This window comes from Lupinus angustifolius, chromosome LG15 (genome assembly GCF_001865875.1).
Source record: "Lupinus angustifolius cultivar Tanjil chromosome LG15, LupAngTanjil_v1.0, whole genome shotgun sequence".
Classification (NCBI taxonomy): Eukaryota; Viridiplantae; Streptophyta; class Magnoliopsida; order Fabales; family Fabaceae; genus Lupinus; species Lupinus angustifolius.
Window position 1 is genome coordinate 6,286,654 of NC_032023.1, and position 11,887 is coordinate 6,298,540.

General features: G+C 34.9%; 2 protein-coding genes across 2 annotated transcripts; both read right to left on the reverse strand.

Moving 5' to 3' along the window:
• Nucleotides 313-5,644, reverse strand: LOC109328298 (eukaryotic translation initiation factor 3 subunit E-like). The gene is made up of 8 exons (XM_019561702.1): nucleotides 5,364-5,644; nucleotides 5,137-5,291; nucleotides 4,474-4,701; nucleotides 4,259-4,380; nucleotides 3,492-3,711; nucleotides 1,185-1,327; nucleotides 712-849; nucleotides 313-602 (listed from the first exon to the last, which is right to left on the reverse strand). The coding sequence occupies exons 1-8, from the start codon at nucleotides 5,569-5,571 to the stop codon at nucleotides 503-505; spliced, it is 1,314 nt and encodes a 437-aa protein (XP_019417247.1). The 5' UTR covers nucleotides 5,572-5,644; the 3' UTR covers nucleotides 313-502.
• Nucleotides 7,791-11,577, reverse strand: LOC109328299 (eukaryotic translation initiation factor 3 subunit E). Its single transcript, XM_019561703.1, has 8 exons — nucleotides 11,247-11,577; nucleotides 11,021-11,175; nucleotides 10,362-10,589; nucleotides 10,150-10,271; nucleotides 9,355-9,574; nucleotides 8,722-8,864; nucleotides 8,214-8,351; nucleotides 7,791-8,102 (listed from the first exon to the last, which is right to left on the reverse strand). Exons 1-8 carry the CDS (start codon nucleotides 11,452-11,454, stop codon nucleotides 8,003-8,005), a joined length of 1,314 nt encoding a protein of 437 aa, XP_019417248.1. The 5' UTR covers nucleotides 11,455-11,577; the 3' UTR covers nucleotides 7,791-8,002.

Sequence of the window (11,887 nt, forward strand, 5' to 3'; positions counted from 1 at the left end):
CATGTACATTGCAATCTTGCAACTCTGATTGTTGAATTAATATATTGTTTTGGTGCTTTTGTTGCGTGTTCATTCCATTTCTTTTTTCAATATCACTGGTACCTATCATGGACCAAGAGACCAAATGACTAATTTGATTAAGGCATCATATTGTTCATGCATAACTTTGTGCTAAACTAGAAGCTAGTGCTTGTGATGCTGGTAAAAATAAAGTTTAGGTAAAATGAATCACAATGGTTCAACGGGATCAAGGCAGACTTCAAGACTAAGTGCTTAGAAAAGTACTTACAAAATACCAACAACGAAACTTGATCCTAAAACAGACAAACATCACTGCAATATGTAAAAGTTTATGCAGCAAACATTTTAAGAAAATCCAGATATCAGGAAATCAACTTCTAAAGGGTTTACAGCCCATCAATTCAAATGTAATGCTAAATCAGAAACTACTTCCAGATATCTGGAAATAAAGCAAATCATTTCTGGTCAGTTTACGAGCCATTTATCGGGCGGCCTGGGCTTGAGCATGCTCCAGAAGTTGGCTGACTAACTTGTAAGTTCGCCCATTAAGGGCCTTGGTATGATCAATCAGCTGCTCATACCTGGAAAAATAGAACTTTAAAGATCAAAGGTCTTAAAAAGGATTGCAGAATAGAACAGGAAGTAAAGAAACCCTTGTATAACAACTTAGCAGTCAATATTATAACTTACACGTTAGGATGATTAGGTTCCATGGTAACTGTTCCTGTTTGAGAGTCAATTTTTGCATCGAGCTTTGAGCCACGGATGAGATTCACAATCCACCTTTCAGCCTCCTCATAATTCAAATTTAACTTCTCAGCAAGAACTCTGTAACAATCAACAATAATTAAGGAAGCCTCCTATTAGAAATTCTGTTAGTACCTTGTTTATCCCTAGAACACTATTTAGCTGTTTCTCAAAAGGAAGACAAAGGAAACCATCAACAACAAAAATGAGATAAACAGGAGATAGTGCCAAAATTTTGGTCCTAATAAAAACAACTTATATTATGCAGGCTGCATCAGATCAGTGGCCCGGAATTTGAGTTGAGTTATATTCTGGTGTAAAGTTGTGGCACTAGAATTACTTAGAACATAATCAAGTCCATTGAAAAAAAATATAAATCTGAGAACTATATCAGATATCAGAAACCAGATGCATACCTCATGTCAATGCGTTGGTGTATTCTGCAGTATGTCTCAAAGATAAATAGCCTAGCATTTTCAAGGAACTCATCCCTTAGTGGTACAGTAGAAAAGTTGCTTTCTTCAACTCGCTTACAAAGAAATGGGTCATTGAGAATTACCTGCATTTTTTTACAAACGATAAGTATATAATGGGGTACATATTAATGTCTAGCTAGTCTCACATTACAATTAAAAAAGATTATTATAGGAAAAGGAAAATTGAATATGCTATAAACTGTGAATATTAATGAGTGTGCTTCATCCTTTTCCCATCCCCTTTTTCTGTTACGCATCCCTCTTGAAATGCATCATTGCCCCCCCTTGACCCCGATTTTTTAGATAAGCTATAGAAGTTACATCACGATCCTAACATTTACCAATCTCATTCTTGATACCGGATCGTCCCTTTGATAACCAACTGACCTTTACCAACGTTGTAAATAACAAAGACTAACTAAAGCATGATTCACCCCGCCCATTCAACAACAGTCTTAATCTCAATTAGTGGGGTATGTTACACTGATCGAACGACGCCATAATACTCTATCATAAATCAAGTTTATTGACAAAATATCGATCTCTAAATCTTTCCTAATCGTTCTGCCTATGGTTTATCTTGACTCCCCCTTCGTCTAAAAATTACACTAACCTCCATTTGATCTACTTTCCTTATCGGGACTTCTTCCGATCTCTTCCACACATGTCTATATCACCTAAGGCATGATTCTACTATGTTTACAATAATAGGAGCTACTCTAGTTTTCTCTCGGATACATTCATTTCAAATCCTATCTTATTGGAGCATGGAGTGAAAATAAAAAATAGGAAGTCCTACACTGGGTATATTATACTTTGGAGTGAATTGAAAATAAGGAAGTCCCACATTGGCTAGATTCTATTTTGAGTGAGTTGGAAGGTAAGGAAATCCCACATTGAGTAGCTTATACACTTGAAAAGTTCCCAACTCCATAAATAGAGCCCTCCTTATTGACATTTCTCAACTTTCTCTTCCTCTTTCTTTTCTTTTGGTTATTAGGACCTTTGAGTGACAGTAGCCCTATCTTGTAGTGGCAACGGCCCTACCTTTTAGTGGTAGTTGCCTTATTTTTTAGTGGCATCAGCCCTATTTTTTTAGCAGCATCAGCCTTATCCTTCAGGCGCAACATCCTTATCCTTCAGGTGCAACATCCTTATCCTTCAGGCGCAACATCCTTATCCTTGAGGGGCAGCATCCTTATCCTTGAGGGCAGCAACATTTTCTTTTAGCTGCAACAACCTTTTCTTTTGGCGGGAACGGCCTTTTCGTTTAGTGACATTAGTCATACAGTTGAGTGGCAATAGCCACCATATAGTTGAGTGGCAATAGCCACCACATAGTTGAGTGGCAATAGCCACCATATAGTTGAGTGGCAATAGCCACCATATAGTTGAGTGGCAATATCCACCTTATAGTTGAGTGGCAATAGCCATATTATTCAGGAGGGGCAGTAGCCATATTGTTTTGTGATACTAACCATAGTAATAGTTATATGTGGGTTTGACATTAGCCATATTATTCAGTGATGAAATCCATATTTTGGGTGTATTGTTAGAACGGTTTTCATAGTGCAATGGTTATCTGATACAGTGATTTGAGTTGTTTTTTCTTGAGGACATCGTGCTTGACAGTCGGCTTGCACAATTTTTTACAGTACTATGAAACGCCTTAAAGAGAGCAGCCTAATCAGCAACTCAACTCAGTAATATCTTCAGTGGCATAATTAATATTTTTTAATTTGGTAAAAACATATCTTGTCTAGTGTGTTCACTCATCCAATGCAATATTCTCATCTCTAATACATAGATTTTATTCTTTTTTGACATTTTATTGGTTAAGAGTCTGTCCAGTATAAAACTGCAAATCTTATAGTCGTGCGGTAAAACTTCCCCTTAAGCTTGAGTGGTACATTTTTATCACATACGACACCCAAAGCACTCCATTTCATTCAACCCGCTTGAATCTTAAACTTTATATCTCTATCAATTTCCCCATCGTCTTTTACAATTGACCCAGATACCTAAATCTAGTGATTTATGGTATGATGATATGAAGCTTAATATTTACCTCTAGTAGGGTCTCTCCACATCTTGCTAAATTTACACTCCATATATATCATTTTATTTTGACTTATATGAAATCCATATACTTCTAAAGCTTTTAACAAAATATTACACAAGCAAGTAAATTTAATACAAGGTGTTTGCAAAGGATAATATTAACTAGCCAACAGAAATTGCACTTACTTCTTCACACTCTCTCATCTTCTTTTGTGCCCCATCAAAGTCATAGTTGACGTAAACACATGCCAAAAACTCAGTAATGGGGTCCTTGTATGAATGCTGCTCTTGTTGAATAACTTTAATAAAATCTTTGAATTGAGGCCTACGGCGCTTGTTGACTACAAATGCTGTGGCCAAGTATCGTAAAAGGTGTGGAGCACTTGTTTGGATTACGTTTAGATACCTGGAAACGACATCACATCTTAGATAAAGCAACATTACAAATACTGTAAAAAGAAAGTAACCCACCAGGTAGATACAACTAATAGAATTATAATATAGGAAATTGATAGACTTGCAGGTTGCAGCACAAGTTTATGAAGGAAAAAGGGTTGACAAGTGGGCTAATTAGACATGATGAAAATGGAAAATGACCACTGCAGAGAACATGCCAACGGATAAGTTTGTGGGAAGAGAGTGGTGGAGAGGTGTGATGACATCGACAGCTGTTACATTTTGAGTATAGAAGGGAATTCTGGTATTACACAAAAGTGAGCAAAAATCAAGGAGGTACCTCTGCTGGGTGGACTGGAGTATTCGGTTTTCTGCATAATCTCCATTGTTATTTTCCAGTTATTTTCTTATGTATTGTATTCTAAACATTGGGGTACCTCTGCTTAGAAGGAGAACGGTCTCCCTGTTTTCTATCTTAATTTACAGTTGCTATAAAACATATCCTACAAACATATAAAGGCATCCAAGAAAAAGAGGTAGAAGTCAACACAACATACTTGTCCTGATTAAACAGATCAATTATCAGTGTTCTTCCATTATCATGGTTGAAAAAGATGAATAGACTCCAATGCATCAACCATATTCGGCTCTGCACCTGATTCAAAGGCGATGCAAAATTCTGCAGCAAAGTTTACTAAAAGGTTAAGTTGATATCAATACAACAAACACCAAATAGTTGTACAGCAAATCAAAAGATAAATTGGCAAACAACCTTTGAGTCAATGATTTCCTTCAGATGATTCAACTCTTCAAGAGCAATGTCCCAGTTTTGCATCAATATTTCAGCCGCCAGCTTTCCCCATAATGCACTTAAACTCCTTTCACTATTTGTGCACAAAGCCCTGTACTGATAAAGATAATCGGCAGCACCAGAGTAGTTACCACACTCAAATTGGAACTTGGCATATTGATATAACGCCTCTATTTGGACAGAACCAATCTGATACAGAAGAAGTGCCACTCAAAGATTTAGAATTCAGATTCAATTACTTCAAAATTCAAACTTACAGCAAAACAAGAAAAAGTAATAATGAAAAACGACAAAATCATACAAATTTGAAATTCTAGAAAAAAGAAACTTAAACAATTGAAGTGTACAAGACGATGATATTACTATGATACAGTGACTTAAAAGTGAATTACATCAAAATCAACATATATGATGGTGCCTAGAGTGAAGAAAACCTAAATCACTGGGTTGAGTATATTCAAGTCTATATCCCACATTGCATACAGGGATGAGTGGAAAATTTTATAGGTGAAAGCACCAGGGAGCCATCGTCTTAGTTTTGGTTCAATATTTGGTGTCTAACAGTAGCTCTTCACTCTTCGACCCCATAACTACAATATATGTACAAAAGGAAATTTGTTAAACCTGATATTTTTCATTGAGCATCTGAAGATTATACTGCTTGTCAGCCCTAAGCTCCTGGACAGCAGCAGCGTTTTGCAGGAAAGCCACGAGTGGTGCAGCGGCCTCCTCTTGGGACTTGAGCCTGGCAACCACTTCCACTCTCCTTTCCACCATGTCTGATGACCCCAAAAATGTTTTAAAAAATGGAAATAAAAATGTGCAAAAGACAAGAGTGTAAAAGTTTTAACCTTGAGGAACCTCTTCAGTATGGTAGAGACTCTTGTGAATGTCCATAGCATAATCAACCATATTGGTCTTGTTTAAGAGCTCAATCTTGGCCTTCAGTATGTGGTCATCATCATACATCTGACGGTCCTGCAAGAATTCTAAAAGAGGGAAAACAAGATGCCTATCTAGATTTGGTGCAATCCGCGTGGTTAGGTCGTAGTTTGCCATTAGTCCTGGATCAGATAATTTGAGATGCTGTGAAATTGGGAGAACGAGGGAGATAAACAACAAAATAGAGAACAAGGGTTAAGAAACTTGTTATTGTAACTAGACAAGGGATGGGCCTTGCTTTACACGAGCCTGACTTGTTTCTCACATGCAAGGCCTCAGCCTCTTATTATTTTACAGGCCAATCTTTAATCTCTCTCAAGTTTTAACCTATTTAAAATTGGAAAAAAAAAATATTTATGGATCTATAATATAAGAACTTTTTACACTGTTATTATATTATTCATCATTCTTATATAAATATTGTTGATATTTAAATATAAGTAATACAAATAAATAGTAGATCAATGTTTTGTTGGTTAGAAAATCTTATTTAAAAACTAATGTCTTTAAATAAGTTAATAGCCTCACATTTAAATAAGTTAATGGGAAGTTTAAATAGGAGAAACAAATACATAAAAATTAATAAAATATTAATAATGAGGATAAAATATAAAGTGCCTTCTATTATAGAATCAAAATAGAGAACAATTGCTAAAATAATTGGATGTCACACTAGATATTATAAAAGATTATTTCAAAAATATTTAGGATTATAAAGTAAATTATTAGTCACATGTTTTTTTTGTATGAATAACCAAATACTAAGAAAGTTAGCTACTTGCAAACTACACTAAATTATTTAATTTGATGAATTTGTTCATATGAATTGATGATTTAATCTTTGTTTGATTGTAATGAAAATGGGAGAGAAAAGTAGAAGAAAAGTTTTTTCATCATTTGTTTGGAAAGAAATCAAATGAATGAAAGAAAAAAGGACAATGAAACTTACAAAAAACTTTTTCTTCTTAGAAAAAATAGATGAAAAAGTCATATTTACTCTAAACTTATTATTAGTAAGGCTTTTTTTTTTTGTTAATTCACAAATACATATTTTTTTTTCATGTCATACAATTAAAAATTACTCTTTTTTATTAGGAATTAATATATATACACTGACAGTGCATGTGTATTTATAGTGTTATCAAATTATGCATTATTCATATGTTAAATATTATTGACTCTCAAATAAAAATAATACAAATCAATAGTGGATGATGTACTCACAATATAAAAAACTTTACATTAATGTTGCACAGATTTTAAACTCTTTTTATTATCTTTCTTTTCTTCACTTTTCATTTCACTCATTTTTTCCTCTAAAACCATATGAAGTGTAAATTAAATTACAATTTTGTTAAAATAATTAATTTATTTCTTATATATTTTTAATTTTTCATATGTATAAAATATTAAAGTGACGTCTTATTGGTCACAACAGATTGATTTAATAATATCCTTTTCTTTTTTATATTTTGATTTAAAGATAAAATTGTATTATTAAGAGGAAGTTGGTCAACAAAAATAAAAAGCAGCTGAATCTACATCTCCAATACCAAGATTCAAACTTTAAAATCAATAATTATGATGAAAGATAATCATATACATACTTAAAATAAACAACACTCACTTTCTCACTACATCTCCAATACCAAGATTACATACTTAAAATAAACAACACTCACTTTCTCACTACATCTCCAATACCAAGATTACATACTTAAAATAAACAACACTCACTTTCTCACTACATCTCCAATGCCAAGATTCAACCTTTAAGATCAACATACATACTTAAGATAATCACATACATACTTAAAATAAACAACACTCACTTTCTTATGGTGTGTAATAATTTATAAGTTATTTTATAACATAATATATTAGTACTCTTATTTTACATATTACTTTTAACGTCACCTCATGATCATCCTGCTACAAAGATGCACCGGCATCAAAGGTAGACAATACCATGTGTAATATTATGCATTCTCAATATAAATATTCATGCACAATTACTATATTATCTACCATCGGATTACTTTTTTAAAGAATCAATACAAACAAAATATGAAGGATAGATATGCAAAGACCCTGTACCAAAAATGAAGCTACCAAAATAACTATTTTATTGACAAATCACGCAGTATACCCCCATTTGCATCATCCAAATCCACACGTGGAAAACTAGATTTGATAACACCCCTTATTAGCTTCAGATTCCCCTTCTAGCTTATGCAACATCGTATACCATACTATAACATTAGAAAGAAAAAGGCAAAATGAGAGGGTAAAAATTGAGATAAACACTAGAAAGATAAAATAAATAAGACAAGGGATTAAAGATTAGAGGGCATTCCAAAAAAATATAATTCCTACAACTGAAACACTCCTGCAATATGTAAAAGTTTATGTAGCAAACAATTTAAGCAAATCATGAGCTATCAGAAAATCATTTCCTAGAAAGATCACAGACCATAAATTCAAATGTAATTCTAAATCAGAAACTAATTCCAGATATCTGACAATTTCCGGTCAGTCTACAAGCCATTTATCGAGCTGCCTGGGCTTGAGCATGCTCCAGAAGTTGGCTGACTAACTTGTAAGTACGCCCATTAAGAGCCTTGGTATGGTCAATCAGCTGCTCATACCTGGAGAATTAGAACGTTAAAGATCAGAGGTCTTAAAAAAGGGATGGCAAAATACAACAGGAAGTAAATAAGCCCTTGTCTAACAACTTAGCAGTCAATGTTATAACTTACACATTAGGATGATTGGGTTCCATGGTAACCGTTCCGGTTTGAGAGTCAATTTTTGCATCAAGCTTTGAGCCACGGATGAGATTCACAATCCACCTCTCAGCCTCCTCATAATTCAAATTTAACTTCTCAGAAAGAACTCTGTAAAAAATCACCAATAATTAGGGCCTCCTACTCTTAGAAACTCAAGTTAGTACCTTATTTATCCTTGAAGCGCTATTTACTTGTGTTTCTCGAAAAGAGGACCAAAGTAAATCATCAACAAAAGCAAATACATAGATAAAACTTATTATACACTAACTCTCCATTCAAAAAATGAGATATGAAGAGGAGATAGTGCCAAAACTCCAGTCCTAATAAAGGCAACTTATTGTATGCAGGCTGCCTCAGTTCAGTGGCACAGAATTTGAATTGTGTTTTACTCTGGTGTAAAGTTGTGACACTAGACATAATCAAGTCCATTGAAAAAAAATCTGAGATCTGTATCAGATATCAGAAACCAGACGCATACCTCATGTCGATGCGTTGGTGTATTCTGCAGTATGTCTCAAAGATAAATAGCCTAGCATTTTCAAGGAACTCATCCCTTAGTGGTACAGTAGAAAAGTTGCTATCTTCAACTCGCTTACAGAGGAATGGGTCATTGAGAATTACCTGCATATTTTTACAAATGATAAGCATATTCTGGTGTACATATTAATGTCTAGCTATTCACATCACAAGTAAAAAAAAAAACATTTTACGAAAAGGAAAACTGAATACGCTATAAACTGTGAATGTTAATGAGTGTGCTTCATTTTCCCATTCCCTTTTTCTGTTACTCCTCTCCCTTGACAAGCCACCAATGAGCCACCCCCTTGACCCAATATTTTGGATAAGTTATAGAAGTTACATAGCAATCCTAACATTTACCAATATCATTCTTGATATTCTATCCTCCCTTTCATAACCAAATGACCTTTACCATGCTTATGCAGAGCCCAACATTCTCATCCAATGATGTAAATATCAAAGACTAAGTAATGCATGATCCACACCCCGATTCCTTTTAACAAAATATTATTCAATAGAACACATCCCGATTAAATTTAGTATATAGAGTTTGTAAAGGGCAATATTAGCTACCAAATGAAATTGCACTTACTTCTTCACACTCTCTCATCTTCTTTTGCGCCCCATCAAAGTCATAGTTGACGTAAACACATGCCAAAAACTCAGTTATTGGGTCCTTATATGAATGCTGCTCTTGTTGAAGAACTTTAATAAAATCTTTGAATTGAGGCCTCCGGCGCTTGTTGACAACAAATGCTGTGGCCAAGTATCTTAAAAGGTGTGGAGCACTTGTTTGGATTACGTTTAGATACCTGCAAATGACGTGACATCTTAGATAAAGCAACATTACAAGTACTGTAAAAAGAAAGCAACTGACCAGTTAGATGACAATTAATAAAATTATAATGAGACATTGATAGACTTGTAGCACATGTTTTGGAAGAAGAAGAGATTGAGGAGTGAGCTAATTGGACGTTGCAAAAATGGGAAAACGGCGACTGCAGAGAACATGCCATGGGATAATTTTTTTGGAAGAGAGGGGTAGAGGGGTGTGATGACATTGACAGCTGTCACATTTTGAATTTTTGTAGAGAAGGGAATTCTGGTACTATACGAAACTGAGGAGCAAAAATCAAGGGAGAAGGCAGACAAAAGTCGAGTAAGGAGGAAACAGTTGGGTGGACTGGAGTATTCAGTTTTCTGCATAATCTTCACTGTAATTTTCCAGTTATTTTCATTTGTATTGTAGTCTAAACATTCGGGTACCTCTGCTTAGAAGGAGCACGGTCTCCCTTTTTCTATATTAATTTGCAGTTCTTATCAGAAATATCCTACAAACATATGAAGTCATCCAAGCTAAAGAGGGTAGTAAGTCAACACGACATACTTGTCCTGATTAAACAGATCGATTATCAGCGTTCTCCCATTATCATGGTTGAAAAAGATGAATAGACTCCAATGCATCAACCATATCCGGCTTTGCACCTGGTTCAAAGGTGATGCAAAATTCTGCAGCAAAGTTTACTAAAAGATTAAGTCGATATCAATAGAAGAATTGCGAAATAGTTGTGCTGCAAATCAAAAGAACTGGCAAACAACCTTTGAGTCAATGATTTCCTTTAGACGATTCAACTCTTCAAGAGCAATGTCCCAGTTTTGCATCAATATTTCAGCCGCCAGCTTTCCCCACAATGCGCTTAGACTCCTTTCACTATTTGTGCACAAAGCCCTGTACTGATAAAGATAATCGGCAGCACCAGAGTAGTTACCACACTCAAATTGAAACTTGGCATATTGATATAACGCCTCTATTTGGACAGAACCAATCTGTTACAGAAGAAGCAACACTCAAGGATTTAGAATTCAGATTCAATTCCTTCAACATTCAAACTTGCAGCAAAACAAGAAAAAGGAATAATGAAAAAATGACAAAGGCATACAAATTTCAAATTCTAGAGAAAAAAACTAACTTAAACAATTGAAGTGTAGAAGATGAAGATGTTACTATGATACTGTAACTTAAAAGTGAATTACATCAAAATCAACATATATGATGGTGCCTAGAGCGAAGAAAACCTAAATCACTGGGGTGGGTATACTCAAGTGTGGAGTGCCACATTGCATACCGGATAAGGGAGAATTTATAGGTGAAAACACCAAGGAACCATTGCCTTAAGGTTCTGGTTGGTGTCTCATGGTAGCTCTTCACTCTTCGACCCGATAACTACAATATATGTACAAAGGGAAATTTGTTAAACCTGATATTTTTCATTGAGCATCTGAAGATTATACTGTTTGTCAGCCCTCAGCTCCTGGACAGCAGCAGCGTTTTGCAGGAATGAAACAAGCGGTGCAGCAGCCTCCTCTAGTGACTTGAGCCTGGCAACCACTTCCACCCTCCTTTCCACCATGTCTGATGCCCCAAAAAAAGTTTAAAAAATGGAAATAAAAATGTGCAAAAGACAAGAGTGTAAAAGTTTTAACCTTGAGGAACCTCTTCAGTATGGTAGAGACTCTTGTGAATGTCCATAGCATAATCAACCATATTGGTCTTGTTTAAGAGCTCAATCTTGGCCTTCAGTATGTGGTCATCATCATACATCTGACGATCCTGCAAGAATTCCAGCAGAGGGAAAACCAGGTGCCTGTCTAGATTTGGCGCGATCCGCGTGGTTAGGTCGTAGTTTGCCATTAATCTTGGATGGATCAGATAATTTGAGATGCTGTGGAATTGGGAGGACGAGGGAGATTAACAACAAAAAAGAGAACAAGGGTTTAGAAACTTGTTATTCTAAGTAGAGAAAGTGATGGGCCTTGCTTTACACGAGCCTGACTTGTTTTTCACATGGAAGGCCTCGGCCTCTTATTATTTTACAGGCCAATCTTTAATCTCTCTGTTTGAAACCCATATAAAAATGAGAAAAATATATATACATCAATGGGACAAGAGTTTTTGTATGAGAAAAAATATATGCACTAACAGTGTAAGAATTTTTATACGCTACCGATTTATTAGTTACCATTCATTTTTAATCAACAATATAAATGAATGATAAATAATATATTGATTGAGTATAAATCATTATACTCACAATATATAGATATTATATATTTTTTTTGTATTG